General features: G+C 50.1%; 1 protein-coding gene across 3 annotated transcripts in view; it reads left to right on the top strand.

Moving 5' to 3' along the window:
• TMOD1 (tropomodulin 1) overlaps positions 1-15,215 on the top strand; it is a 77,071-nt gene that overhangs the window by 3,420 nt on the left and 58,436 nt on the right. For 2 of the 3 annotated variants that reach the window (XM_059657439.1, XM_059657438.1), the window contains one exon: positions 11,708-11,875. In XM_059657439.1, the coding sequence (XP_059513422.1) occupies positions 11,756-11,875 (120 nt within the window). In that variant the 5' untranslated portion in view covers positions 11,708-11,755. Of the gene's footprint in view, positions 1-2,122; positions 2,282-11,707; positions 11,876-15,215 lie in introns of those variants that run through there. The other variant, XM_059657437.1, reaches the window with a different exon arrangement.

The following is a 15,215-nucleotide window of genomic DNA, read 5'->3' on the forward strand; positions in this document are numbered from 1 at the left end:
GAATGAACAAATGAATGAATGAATGAATGAGTAAGCATAGGAAAGCCCTGTGATAACTATGACAGTCACACAACATCAACCAGCTTCTACACGTGTTCTCCCATCCCACCAAACACTCAAGCCCATGAGGGCAGAAACCACACCTATTCTGGTCCCTCGCTGAATCTGCAGCCCCTGTCAACCTCATCACAATAAGTAGAACAAATCCACTATCTCATTTGAAACTTGGTAATGCTATAAGGAGGAAGGACGGGTCTTATTACTCCATTTTTGTAGATAGGACAGTGAACCCCAGTAAGAATTGCTCCAGGTCATCCAGTTGGGTGTGTATTCCAGAAGAAACAAATTGTTCTCCAGGGTTTGGTAAACTTGAGAAATGAGAGCCCTGGTCTTCCATACCAGTGCTTCTCTAGTGCTTGAGTCACTCAGAATCTCGTTAAAAATGCAGATTCTGGCTCAGTAGGCCTGGGAGGGACCTGAGATTCTGAATTTCTAATAAACTCCTTGTTTCTAACGAGCTCTCGTAAGCTTATTCAGTAATAAGCTTAACAATTCCTAATAAGCTTTACTAAACACCTAATAATGTGATGCTCACCCTGCATACACATTCATACTTTGAGCACCAAAGTGAGCGCCAGTTATCCCAAAGTTTTCCCTTGGCTGTTGCATTTAGATAGTGTTCTTATTGAAGTCTATAAATGAATTCCGCTAAGCCCTGACTCAAAATCAAAGTCTCCTTCTGTTCTTTGTTGTGTTTTTCTTTGTTTGTTTTAAATGTAGCGCATGCGGGCACTCAGAGCATGATGGGGCACATGGGAAGGTGCACAGAACAGGGGCAGCCCATGCCCCCGCCCCCACCTGTGGTCAGACACGTGATGGAACACTAGGATGGGGCACGTGATTGGTGGGCGGGGCATGCAGTGGGGCACCTGCCAATTCATCTTGCCTCCCTTTGTTCAGTGAGTACACTGGTGGGATAAATTCTTAGAAGTGGAATTGCTGAGTCAGGGGTGGGTGCATTTTGATAGATATGGCTTACCTTGTCTTGACAGAGGGTAGTGCACCAATGTAGATCCCCTCAATGTGAGAGCGCTGGTCTCCCCCACATGTTGGGAACACTGGAAGGCCTAGGACTTTTCTCTTTGTCAATCCCGTAGAGGAGCACTGATGTCTCATTTCTCAATTGACTTCTCTATAGTTATGAGTGGGCTTCGAATTGGTTGATAGGCTTATTAGCCATTTGTATTCTTATGTGAATTGCCTGTTCCTTTCCTCTTCCTAAATTTCTGCTGGGCTGTTTTCTTTCTCTCTCTTTCTTTCTTTCTTTCTTTCTTTCTTTCTTTCTTTCTTTCTTTCTTTCTTTCTTTCATCTATCTATCTATCTATCTATCTATCATCTATCTATATCTTTGTCTATTAAACAAATTAACCCTTTGTTCAATGTGCAGCGAATATTTTTTCCCCGATTTGCTGTTTGACTTTTGGCATTGTTAGTGCTAATTTTCACATGGGTTTTTTAGAAAATATAAGACCACTCTTCATAAATGTATGAGGCAAGGTGATAAAGTTTGTGCTTGTAAAATGGACAAGAACAGGGGTGAGCGCCACAAGTTTTCCTACCAGCCAGTTTTTATCTGCCAGTGGTTTTGACTTATGACTGTCAAAACGAGTTATCCTGCTCGGCGTTCATTCATTTACGCCACTGACTGCCTCCAGCCCCTGAGAGGTGCGGGCTTTGTGCTGGGCCAGGGGAGGCAGAGATACTTGCCCTCAAGTAGCTTTCAGTCTGGGGTGGGGGTTTCAATGAGAGGACACCTCTGATGGCAGAACTCTGACGGCCTCTCCCATTTGTATTAAGACATTTGGCTGCTAGACGCCTTTTAAGCTGGTGTGGAGAGAGATGACACAGGAGACAGAGGTTGATGGGAGGGCACAGTGGCCGGAACTAGGGAAGTTGAAGAGATGATCGGAGAAGAAGCCAGAGAATGGAGAGTGACATGGTTCGCAGGGCAGGTGGGCAGGGCAGTGGGGGTAGAGAGATGATCTCAAAGTCCTTTCCTGGAACCCTGTTACTTACAGTGACTGATGCAGTGACTCAGGCACCATGCTGACCTCAAGAGATGCAGAATAAACACACACACTGGGCCTTTCTGACTCCACTCACTGGACATCGTTGCCGGACCTGCGGACCTTCGAGGCTCAGTGTGCCCCGGGAGGGAGCTCGTAGCAACTGCAGAGAGAGATGGAGTCACCGTGTTCAGCCTCTCTGGTTCTTCAGAAGGTGCTTTCCCATGTGACTAAGAGAATGAGATCATCCAGGGAAAATAAGTGCACATGGGCCTGAGAGCAGTCTTTTAAAGCCTGCTGGTCTCTGAGTCCCCATTCTGTCCGCTCAGTGGCCCCAAACATGTTTTTCATAATAGAAGCAGGTCTTGAAGGGCCTTAAATCTCAACTTGTCAACTCCCAGTGCCACATACCCGCTGTACTTTTCCAGTTATGTATGTTCAAAAACAGACAAAGCTAATCTACGGTTTTAAAAGTCAGAATAGTAGTTACCATTTAGGGAGAGGGGGTGGGAAGGGGGAGTGAGAAAGCTAGAAATGACCTATATCTTCATCTGCGTATTTACATAGGTGTGTGCCTATGGGAAAATTCAGGCAGCTGTCCCCTTAAGGTTTTCACACTTGGCTGTATACTGTGGCTGTGTACTGTATAACCAATTCCTTATTAAACACACACACACACACACACACACACACACACACACACACACAATCAAAAGTAGGAGCCCAGAGCTGAGCTCCAGCATGAAGCCCAGCAGGACCATCATCAGCCCTGCTGGGGCCACTGTACTTTCATTCATGCAGCAGAGATAGCAGCCTGACTCTTGGGACCAAGGCCTCACACTGTTGACTTACATTTGGGGGGACAGTCACTTGAGAACCCCCAGATCTTCCCATGGCTGTTCGGCCCATCTAGGGCTTGTGGGGCTGGCTTGTTGGGCTGGTGCTTTGTGGGACTGAGGCAGGGGCATAAAAACCAGCAAGCTGAACCGCCTCATCCTTCATCTCATTTCCCCTTCACAGCACCCTTGAGAGGTACCTGTTGTGCCCTCACTTTACGAACAAATCCATGAGACAATGAGTGACGTGCCCGAGGCTGCCAAGCCAGTAAGAGCCAGAGCGGGGTTTTAGCCCAGGTCTGCAGGACCCGAGTGCGAGCTTTCACCTTTTCCAGGCTGACCTGACAGGAGGCTCATTGGTAAAGTGGAGCTAATGACCCTGTGAGGGTAGTGGATGAAGAGACGATGCATTTGACATTACCCCAGGGATCCTTAACTGTAAGCTTCCGAAGGGCTGGGGACTCCCTTATTAGTTTCTGTTTCTCCCACACAAGCCCACACTGCACAAAGTAGGTCTTCAATAAACACTCAATTAGGTTGTGGAAACGGAGATCCAGAGAGGTACAGCACCTTGCTTCAGGTCACACAGCAAGTCCTCAACCAAAGTCAGGACTTGTAACCAGCTCCACTCCCACCTGAGCTCCTCCTGCCACTGTCCATGGCCCAGCTTCCTATAGGTCCAGGGGACAGGGATCCCAGTGATTTGGAAGAAAACGGGGAGGAAAAGAACCAGGTCAGGTAAGAAAAGGCTGAGCCTGGCCCTGGGGCCTTCGAGGCATGTATCCTGGGAAGGGGGCTGCAGGCTGTGCGGCTGCACAGAGCCCTTTTCTCGTTTAACCCATGCTTGGTAAAATGCTTTGCAGATGCTTTCTTGAAATTCTTCATTTTATCTTTGGGTTTCTATTTTTAAATGAGGCCCCATTGACAAAGGCGTATGCACCAGTGCTCGGAGCCTTGGCTCACAGGAGGACCCACCTCCTGCTGCCTCTGTGCTTCCTGGCGATGGTTCTTAGACTCCAGCTGCCTCACCTCCCGTCACCCCCAGGTCCCACCAGCCTCTCTTCCCCACACCAAGTCAGCTTCCATTTGGGGTTCTCTGCACGCCCCCTCCCCGTTGTTGCATTAAGCTGGCAACTCTGGGGGCAAGCCTCTTATCTCTACCCCTGACCCAGGCACTTAGGCTCATGTGTTGGGGCAGCGGCCTATGGGAAGGAAGGGGAGATGCCTGGCTCAGCTGGCAGCCACTGGACTTGGTGTGAATTGCTCTGGGTACCTGTGTAGACAGTGACATTAAATGGTACATTTTAAAAACGCCGTGATCGATCGAGAGAGAGACCAGGAGAGAAAGGAAAAACTTCATGTCTCAGTACCTTTGATAGCACTTTCCCCCCATTTTTGAACAAAGGACCCCACAGCCTCATTTTGCACTGGACCTGGCCAGTTCCATGGCCAGCCGTGTTTGGGAGAATCAGCAGGGCAGAGGGAGCGGCTCAGGCCTCACGCAGGGCGCCCCGGGGAAGCGGGAGGCAGGGGGTTGGGACCTAGGGGGCTGGGAGAGCTCAGCCCTCAGTCCGGCTGTCTCCCTCTCCCTGTCTGTCTGGATCCCTCACGGTGACAACACACCCAGGTTATAGGGCACGTGAACCTGCCGGCCTGAAAGTGGTGGTTGTTTCATAAGCTGCAAGGGTCTCTGCGCAGCGGAGCGATTGTTGGTATAATTACTGCATCGCATTTTAAGTGTTTTAAAATGTAACCATTGAGGAAGCCCCCCCAAAAGCTTCCATTACCTGCTATCTACCCCTTTCACACCTACCCACCCCCACCATCTCTGGTCGAGGCCAATTTACTATCTTCCCTGCAGATCGCTGGCCTGGGATAGAACATGCTTGTCCACCCTGCTCCTGGGGGACTGTCCCCAGAACTCTGTCCCTGACTGATCTGCAGTCGTGGTGCCTTGACTGGGAGCCAGGCCAGGGCTGCGCACAGAGATGGGGAGCAGGTCAGAGGTGGTTGCTGCCCTTGCCCGCCCCGCCTGGGAGCTGAGAGGTGTGGGAGCCACAGTCTCCTCTGCAAGATGGGGAAGCACTGCTTTCAGAGGGCTGCACCGGAGGGTGTGGGGAGAGGCCACGTGCACCAATAAGGAGGCTGGAGGTGCTGTGTGGAGAGGCTGTGTTCTGAGGAGCACAGCCTAAAGGACTGAAATTCCAGGGTGCTCAGGGACAAGTGGTCTGGGATGGCTTCAAGCCCCAGGCTGGGGAGTGTGCTGTCTGACATAATGGGGGCTGTTGAAGTTGGCTTTCCGCTTGGGAGCAGCATCAGAACTGATTTTCACGAAGGTCATCTGGACAGGAAGGTAGGAGAATGGAGGCAGGGAGACCCTTTGGGAAGCTGTTGTAATAACATGGATTTAAAAAGGCAAGCCCCATGAGCCGGGGAGGAGGGACAGACACAAAGGCTGTTACGGAGGTAGGATTCTAGTCCAAAAAGACAAGTAACGTATGATTCCACTCAGGTGAGGCATGCAGAGTAGTCAGAAAGCAGAGTGGTGGTTGCAGGGGGCTGGGGTGGGGGTGGAGGAGGATGGGGAGTTGGTGCTTTAATGGGGACAGAGTTTCAGTTGGGGAGATGACTGGTGGTGATGGTTGCACAACAATACGAATGCTACAGAAATTTACACTTAAAATGATTAAAATTTTATGTTACATATGTTTTAGCACAATTTAAATAAAACTATAACATTCAAAAAAGATAAAGATAGAGATAGAGAGGAAAAAGAGAGAGGGGATTGACAGGTGTGGGGACCTACCAGAGCTCAGGAGTGGGAAGGGGGGAGTTCAGGCTGACCCCAGGTGTCTGGCCTGGGTGACTGATGGACGGCAGAGGGGCCATCACCCAGGTGAGGAGATGGTGGTGGAGGAGAGGTGGGCCATGCTCAGGGTCAGGCACGTGAAGCCTGAGGGACGCCAGGAGACTGCCCAGCAGGGAGCCTGAGCTGGAGAGAGACCATCTGAGTCATCAGCTTATCTCTGGTAACAGACCTCACATGGGAGATAAGAACCCCGGGGGAGTGTGAGAAGTGAGAAGAGGGAACAGCCAGGGGAACAGCTGGGCAAGAAGAATCCGTCATCAAGGAGACTGAGAAGGAGGGAAGCAGGGGGTGAGAGTCTGAGCTCTCCTCTTGTTTGGCTGTAGGAGCAGGGACTCACTCAAGGTATTTGAGTGCTTTGAGGGGGGCCTCCTAAGGACTGTGGGAGGACAGGGGCCTCAGGAATCCAACATGAGCCATAGCAATGCAGGCCTGAGGGAGCAGGGACTGGGCACTTCTGGGGACACCATGTTCTCCATCTCTCTCTCAGCCCATGAATTCACACACTCCCCTATGAAGACTCTCAATCCCCACACGTCTCTTACCTCATGGCCTCAGCTCTCACACGTTCACCTCTCTTCACTCCCAGCTTCCCCTACGACCTGCCTTATCCCCTCTTTATGTCCCAGTTCAGTGCTGTTATGGGTTGAATTATCTCTCTCCAAAAGTTCTACCTATAAATGTGACCTTATTTGGGAATAGGGTCTTTGTAGATGATCAAGTTCAGATAAGGTCGTGAGGAAAGGCCTTAGTCTAATTCGACTGGTGTCTTTATATAAAGGGGACATTTGGACACAGACGTGTACAGAACTGGGAGCCGGCCAGCTCAAGCCTCGGAAAGCCTGAGGCTCCCAGGGCAGGGGGAGAGGCATGGAACACATTCGCCCTTTGAGCTCTCAGAAGGAACCAGCCCTGCCAACGCCTAGATTTTGGACTTCTAGCCTCCAGGATGGAGAGACATAAGTTGCTGCTGTTTAAGCCGTCTGGTTTGTGGTCTCCGTTAGGGCAGCCCCGGGAAATGAACACAAATGCCGAAGAGGAAAGGAGCTCGTATTCAGCCAACTCATCCTTTTTCTTGTCCCGGCCACCTCCAGGTCATTGACGTGAATCAGGCGCCTGTTCCATCCAGTCTGCTGGGGGTGGGGTGATGATATAAAGCATGGCTGCCCCTCATAGGTGCCCTAGAAGGAGGGCTTGGGAGGGACAGCTCCTTCCAAAGGAAGAGGGACTCGCAGGCCCGCGTGTGTCCCCGAAGCCCATGGGAGAGGGGCACAGCCTTCAGTGGTGAGGGCGCGGGGCATCGCCCTTTAGCCAGAGTGTCTTCCAGCCCTGGCCGGTGTGGTCTGGTTGGTTGGAGCTTCGGTCCATACACTGAAAGGCTGCAGGTTCGATTCCTGGTCAGGGCACGTGCCCAGGCTGTGGGGTGGATCCCCGATTGGCAACTGATCAATATTTCTCTTTCACGTCGATGTTTCTCTCTCCCTCATCCCTCACTCTCCTTCCCTCTCTCTCAATAAAAGCAATAGAAACACATCCTTGAGTGAGGATTAAACAACAACAAAGTGAATTCCAAAATAGAAGAGACAAAGACAGGAGGAGATGGGGTATGAAATCAACTTTGTTAATCACTCTTTCTTCGCCCACTATTCAGATGTTCTCTGTGGCTAAATAAGAAGATGCGATAAGTGGAAAATATTCATTTGAACTTGTGACTCAGCTCCTCCTGACCTCAGGGAAGTGTATGCCATAAATCAAGATGCTACTCCAGCGCCTCCTCCAAGTGCTCCCACAGGGGCGGAGGCCGGAGAAGCCATTAGCAGGAGTGACAGGGCCCACTTCGGTGAGAGATTTAAAGGCTTATTTGGTTCTCCAGGAGCGTCCCCGTCTCCGACCTCTCCTTTCTGAAGCCGCTGATGGATGGCCTCAGCCCTTGACCCACTGGTTTTTACTGTCCATCCCTCCCAGCTTTATTTCCTGGCACAGCTTGTAAATTTTTTTTTTTTTTTTCATATTTAGCAGCAGCAGCTTAAGGCAGCTGAGAAGCAGGGTGGCCAGACGCACTCAGTGTGATATACACACCAGCTCTGAGAGACTTCGGTTTTTAAATGGGTGTTACATTTATGGAGCTGCCCCTTACTTCTCTCACCAGCTCTTACTGGGACCGGGACCCGTTTAGGAAGCAGGCAGCGGGCACTGTTCTGCTTGGGCGGGCCATACCAGGGGCCCTGGCAGCTTCATCGCCCTCCTCCTCCCTCTTCCTCCCGCTCCCTCCCCCTCTCGGGCTCCCAGCCCGCCAAGACCTGGTCACATCTTTCCGTTTTAAAGGTGGGAAAAGAGAGGATCCAAGAAGAGAAGGGACTTGCCCAGAGTTCCAAGGACACTTTTGAGACCAAAACCCAAATGGGCTCGTTCCCTACTAGTACGTTCACCAGGCACAGGGCCGGACACCGGGATGTGAGGACGAGTAAGACACAGGTCTGCCTGGGGGAAGCTACCCTCTGGTGATGTGTGCGGGGAGCAGGGTTGGGGTGGTGGTGACTCCAGCAGCACCCTCATGATAAGGGCTCCCAGTTGTGAGTCTGGTTGCCCGGGCACCAGCCCCGGCTTTATGCCTTACTTGCTTCTTGCCAGTTACTCCTCACAACACCCTAGCGGGGAGTGCTCTTACCCTCCCACTATATAGATAAAGAAACCCAGTCCAGTGATTCCCAACTTTTTATTTTAGCAGCTGAATCCTTTCTTCGAGGGAACTCTTACATGAAACCCCAATAAACCGATCAGGTAAAATCAGGGGTGAGCCCCCGCGACTGGCCTCTCATCTTAACCCCCAGGAGGGCCCCGAGATCTCCCCTGTGATCCAGGTCTTGGATGCCTCCGAGCGGGAGGGTTACAAGCAGAATTTCCCAGGCCACTGATGCTCACTTTACAGATGCGCAAACGGAGGCCGGCCGGGAGGAGAGGAGCCCCGCGAGGGCACCCGGGGAGTTACCACAACGCTCACCCCGACCAAAGTCCTCGGAATCTCAGGCCTGTGTCCATCCATGACAGCTCTTTTATTAGGAGACAGCGGCCTTTTACTAACAGCTGTAACGTACCATCTCTTCCAAGCCGTGTTTTAAGGCCCAGCTTGCAGTGGGCTCTAGTAGCACGGGATTTTCACCCCTTCCCAGCCCCTCCCTTCCCCACCTCCAGGAGGAGTCTCGCTTTAGAGAAACCATGCCTGGGAGCCGAGTGGATGAGTGTGGCTTGAAGCTCACAGCTTCGAAGTTTACCTTAGGAGTTCTCCGCGCCTCTCAGCTTATTTAACGTAGTGCCGCGTCGCTCTGTAATATTCACAGGACACTTGACAATAGAAAGAGCCTTTTAAAGTCCTCTGAAATAGGATTTTTTAATTCAACAGCACCGTTGAGTGTGTAAGTGGATGCTTATCTTTCTGTGTGTGCTAAGAGCGAGACTTGGTCCTCCGGAAATTTAATGACGGCCTCAGGATGGCCTCCCTGGCGGTCCCACCTCCTTCTCTCCTCGGGCTCCCTCCCGGTTCCTGTCTTCCAAGCTGGCTTCGATGTAGCTTCCTTTCTCCCCTGTTCCTTCTTCCTGGTTCAGCTCTCTTCAGTGTCCGTCCATGACTTTTTAAAGGATTTTCATGCAAATTATCTAGAAAATGAATCAGCTGGCAAAGATAACAAACAAGCCAGCTCCTGGGCCAGCCTTCCCTAGCTGGTCCTGTCCTTATGTCCCTTCTTGCGTGAGTCTGAGTGGCTCCTCTCTCTGACCCAGCGGTGAGTCTAAGGCTGTTTTCCCAACTTCGTTTCACGAGAGTCCAACTCCAGGAGCCGTTTTCCAGAGACATGTTTTCATGGTCAAAAGGACGGGAAGTTCTGCTTGTAACCCGGCCCTCTTGGAGACATTCAGTGTGTGGAACATACCAGAATTTTTTAGAAGTCCTGCAGCCCAGAGTCCTGTGGAACTTCATTAACCCAAACCTGTTTGAGCACAAAAAACGTGTTTTGCAACCCACTTAAGAGACACTCGTTCAGAGGTAGCTCTATGAGTTGGTTCTGGAAGATTCTAAGCCCTTGACTGGGGTTGTTCTTGGCCCCGGGATAGAGACCTCTCCTGGCTCCACTTAGGAAAAGCCAAATTAGGTTATTCTCTGAGAGCCTTCAGGAAGGAGTTTTCATCTATACCAGAACATTGTCAGCTGCTTCTGCTTTCTTTGGAAGTAAATAGAAGTGAATGAGGGAGGGGGGTACTTATGGCCTGAACATTGCATTCTTGGGGTCTGGTCAGAGGAAGACAACAGGCCAAGCGAGCCATTCTTAGAGAAAAGGATGCCCTGGGGTTTTCTGTATTTGGGAAGCTAGATCTTTCTTATCAAGCCAGCTGTCACACACTGGGATTTCTTCTACAAATATATGCCCACACATGCACAAGCCCACATTAATAACACGTATCTCTGCCTTCTGAAATGGAGACATTTCTGTTAGCTTAGTGGACTTCAGTTTCAGTTTATTTTTAACTACTTTCATTGTTTTTAATTAACAGTTAATACCACCTTTTTGATTGGTTAGTTGGTTGTCTCGCTCTCGTTTTGTTTCTCTACTCTGGAGAATTCCATCAGTCATTTCACAGATGAGCTGTGGGTTTTGTTTGTTTGCATGGGGTGGGGGGGGGGGCATCTAAAAACACAAACTGCTGTGAGGAAGGTGATACTGACTGTATATGTTTGCTAGGGCTGCCATAACAAAGCACCCCACACCGAGTGGCTTAAACAACAGAAATTTATTGTTTCAAAGTTCTAGAGGCTAGAAGTTCAAGACCAAGGTATGGGCAAGGTTGGTTCCTTCCAAGGGCTGTGAGGATCTGTCCCAGCCTCGCCCCAGCTTCTGATGGTTTGCTGGCAGTCTTCGGTGTCCTTGGCTTGTGGGAGCATCACCCCGATCTCTGCCTTCATCATCTTCACATGGTGTCTCCCTGCATGCCTGGCTGCCCACATTCCCTTTTTTTATAAGGACACAGTCATGTTGGGTTCGAGGCCCGCCCGCCCTTCACCATGACCTCATCTAAACTAATTATATCTGCAAGGACCCTGGACCATCCACCTCCCCCCACGCCAATCACTTTCTCCCTCTGAGCCAGCTCCCTCCGGAGTAATATGAAGGGTCTGGAGGAGGCACTCTCCTCTGGCCAGGACTTCGGTGATTCTATGAAAAAGGTGTTGGAATACAATGGCTAGAGCAATGCGCTCGGAAAGCCAGTAGACCCGGCTTCCAGTGCTAGTTCTGCTGCTTCACAGTGTCCTGATTTCTGGGAGTCTCTCAGCCTCTCTAAGCCCAATATCCTCACCTGCAAAATGGAGATAACAGCTAACACCTACCTCAGAGATTAAATGAGGAAATCCTTATGAATTGCTTAATGCATGAGTTGACATATGGTAGTAAGAGTTAACATTGCTGCTGGCTGTTTCTTGTGAGGATTGGATGAGATAGTATAGGTGAAGGGCCTGCAGGAAGCAGGTGCCCAGTTAACCACTGATACCCCCCTCTGTTAAGAACAGCTTTGGCAGAGTTTCCAGCATTCATGTTTTCCATCGGGGTGTGGGCTGAAGGGCGGAGGATTGTACCGAAAAGTATTTAAACTACTTGAAGAATAAAATAGTTTTCAGGCACTCATAAGCCATTTATAATAACCAGTTACTCATAACTAGTGGTTCTGCCAGTGCAATTAATTAGGATTCATTAAATTACCTGCCCTCAGGACTTGCACCTTGTGTGGTTTTATTATGGAATTAGTTCAAGTTAGTGCAGTATTCTGCTATATTATCATTATCCTGACGATTCATAAAACGTGCCCAGGCCACCATGTGAATGACAAGCGTTTATTTTCCCTGAGAGCAGATCCAAGAAGGGTCTTTCTAAGATCTTTCTCTTTCTGGTAGATCTTATATCAGCACGGAAACTCAGAAGACAAAGACAAGTTCTTCACAATGTCGTACAGACGAGAACTAGAGAAATACCGCGACCTGGATGAAGATGAAATCCTCGGAGCCCTAACAGAGGACGAGCTCAGGACCCTGGAAAATGAGCTGGATGAGCTGGACCCTGATGTGAGTAGGCACTAACGGGGACCACGTTGTCACAGGTACAGGGACAGCCACCGCTACCACCTGCGGGAGGGACAGGTGCAGACTTCCTGAAGGTAGCTTACCACTTACACTTCCCTTCATGGCCATTGTATGGGAATAGCATTGTCTTTGCAGGGGTGTGTGTGTGTGTGTGTGTGTGTGTGTGTGTGTGTTGTATTCATCAGGGTTCTCTAACAGAACCAATAGGACATATATACATAAAGAAAGAGATTTCTGATAAGAAATTGGCTCACACAATTATGGAGGCTGACAAGTCCCAAGGTCTGCAGTCGGCAAGCTGGACACCCAGGAGAGTAGATGGTATAATTTTATTCCAAATGCTGGCAGGAAGAGACCCAGTGTTTTCAGTTCTGCTCTTCTTGATATCCCATAACTTAAGTACTATGATGTAGATGAACAATACTTAGATGCTGCAGAATAAAATCCAGGTTAGGGACGAAGGGGAAAGAAAACAAAGATATTCGCTTACCACACACACCTGCAAACATATTCATAACAAAATAAGGACATACTCATGATAATTATAGTTCTTGTTTCTCTAATGGGTCACATGGTTATAGCTGGTATTGATAACTACTACCTTCTTCCACTACCCATTCTGTATTCCCTTTGCCTTTGGCAAGCACCTAGCTGGTCACAGTTCCTTGCCTGGTTAGATGACCCAAGCCTTTATCCTTGAAGGCCTGAGCCATTGTGATCCTGCCTGGATTGGTCATTGTAGTTTTTCATTGACTGTAATCATGGGGCGTGGTAATTAGTACTAAGAAAGCCCTAAGCAGCCTCCTACTGCGGACATACGCTTCCTTACCCCACTGTGGAGCAGCAGTCCGATTTCCCCTGGGTAGTGAGGATCAGTCACCCAGCCAACACAGAAACTCCTTCTCGGCCTCATTGCTCACAGGTATGAGGGGCCCAAAGTGGCCGGGCTTCAGTCTTAACTTCCAGTCCAATGGAATCGTTGTTGTGTCTCTGGGAGGAAGCATTTTTCCCTTTGGAACTAAGTCCTGAGCTAAGACCTCTAGGCCAGCAGAGCATAAGGTCACAGGAACCAGAAGTGAAAATTTTGCCAGTGAGTCACTAGGGGTAGTAGTGAGTGGTGCCGCTCCCATTTCTACCCTTGATTGCTGGACCCGTGGATCCTGGCTATGGGAGAAGCTGCTCCATGTGTTGGACACTGATACGGAGTGCAGACTCCTAGGGAACCGGGGCCCAGCCCTGCAAAGATTGCCACCTAGCTAGCACTGCCCCTGAGGCTGCAAAAGCCCGTTCCACTGGTGCATGCAGGCAGCTGCTGCAGGGTGGTGGTGGTGGTGAGGGTGGCGGGGCGGGAGGGGGGGGGAGGGGGGAGAGGGTGCGCGGGCAGAGAGACATGTGTCATGCAATAAGTTAACCAAGAAATAAAGGACTAGAAGAATCTCTCACTTGTTTGATGTTTTTATCATTGCATTTCATAGCCGGCACACTTAGAAGTGTGTTTGATGCTCAGAATTTGCCTCTGCCGTTAGGATCACAGCATCAGAAGGCGAGCAGCTCCCTGGTTATGTCTGTGGTTTGGCCAGGCACCATGGAGCCGTGAGCAGGGTTAGGGAGGATTCCTAGGAGGCCTGCTAGCTAGCAGGGGCCTTCATCCCACATCTCTATCTCAGGTACGCAGGTCAACGCCCAGCGAGAAGGTAGATAATGAATGCTACTGAGTTTAGTGAATTTTCCATTTGCTATGTTTTTATATAAAAATGGGACATTTTATACTTTTTTAAAAAAAACTTGTCATTGCTCAACTGTAGTTTAATAGTGATCCATAAAAAAAGAACACTTGTATACCATTCCACTAACCCTCAAGTAATCCCAGCTGGTGTAGCGGCAGTAGGTTAGCAGGAAAAATGAGGGACTAGAGCAGCCGTGGGCAAACTACAGCCCGCAGGCCGGATCCGGCCCGTTTGAAATGAATAAAACTAAAAAAAAAAAAAAAGACCATACCCTTTTATGTAATGATGTTTACTTTGAACTTATATTAGTTCACACAAACACTCCATCCATGCTTTTGTTCCGGCCCTCCGGTCCAGTTTAAGAACCCATTGTGGCCCTCAAGTCAAAAAGTTTGCCCACCCCTGGACTAGAGGTTAGGTATCCCAGTTCCAACCCTGGCCCTGTCTCTTACTCCACGTGGCCTTGAACCAGTTGCTGTCCTTGCCTAGGCCTTAGTCCCCATCCATAAAATAATGGAATTGGTTGGTCCCTTTCAGGGCCAAGCGTCCCTGAGCTTGTCTCCAGATTTGACTAAGTGGCTTCTTTCTGGATAACCTAGAATCCTTGACTAGGGCCCTGGGTCACAGGTCCCATAGGATGACAACTTCCCCCAGCAGGACGCTGTCATCTCGCTATTCCCGGCCACCCCGCCCAGCTGTGAGGAGTTGGTTCCCCTGACGAAGTTGCTCAAGTTGATTAGAAGGCAGCATTGTTGGGGAGCCTTGGGTGCCTCCCCTTTCCCTGCACCATGGCTCCCTCTTAGCCTGGGTTTCAGTAAAAATTAGTGATGAGGGCAAGAAACAATCAAGCTTCCAGCTTTGTTGCTATGAAATTATTCTGTTCTAATTCTATCCTAGATCATTGCTGCAAGAACAAACGGCTTTAAAAAGTGAGAACAAAGGGGGATGTGCTACTTGTAGTCAACGCAGTGAACATGGCTCAGTTACCCCCAGGCGCCAGCCCCGTGCCGGCTGTCGACAGGGGAGCCTGGGAGGGATCCTGTCCCGCAGGCGCTCGGTCCCGTGGCCAGCGTATGTCCACTCCGTTCTAAACGGGAGCAGACAGGAGCTCAGGGAGAGGACTAATCCTTACTGGCGGGAGGCTTCACAGAACTGGGCCGTGGGATTTTCTAAGTCAAGAATAAAAACAAAGAATTCTATGCCGAGTGAAGGCCGTGAGCAAAGGGTCTTGTACAGAAGGGAACTAGGGCAGGGAGTCTCGGTATGTTTCTGTGGAGGGTTTGGTGGGCTTGCTGTCTCAGGATCAGGACAGATGGGCCAGGGAAGATGCCAGGGAGATGAATGGGAGGTGGAAGGGGCTCACATGGGAGCCCTGTTGTCCTGCCCAGCCTGTGGTAGCAGAGTTCTTTCCTGACAACAAGTTCCTTTCTGCTTCTTTCCACAACCCTCCCAACATATTGCAGAATCTTTGCTGTTCCCAGGTTGATGCGCAGCCACCCCCCCACCCCCCGGGGGTCCTCAAGACCTGGGGCCTCTGGCCTTCGGGGCTGATGGAGTTGCCCTGTGCTGTTGCATGAGAATGAGGTCAGATTAGG

This window comes from Myotis daubentonii, chromosome 11 (genome assembly GCF_963259705.1).
Source record: "Myotis daubentonii chromosome 11, mMyoDau2.1, whole genome shotgun sequence".
NCBI lineage: Eukaryota > Metazoa > Chordata > Mammalia > Chiroptera > Vespertilionidae > Myotis > Myotis daubentonii.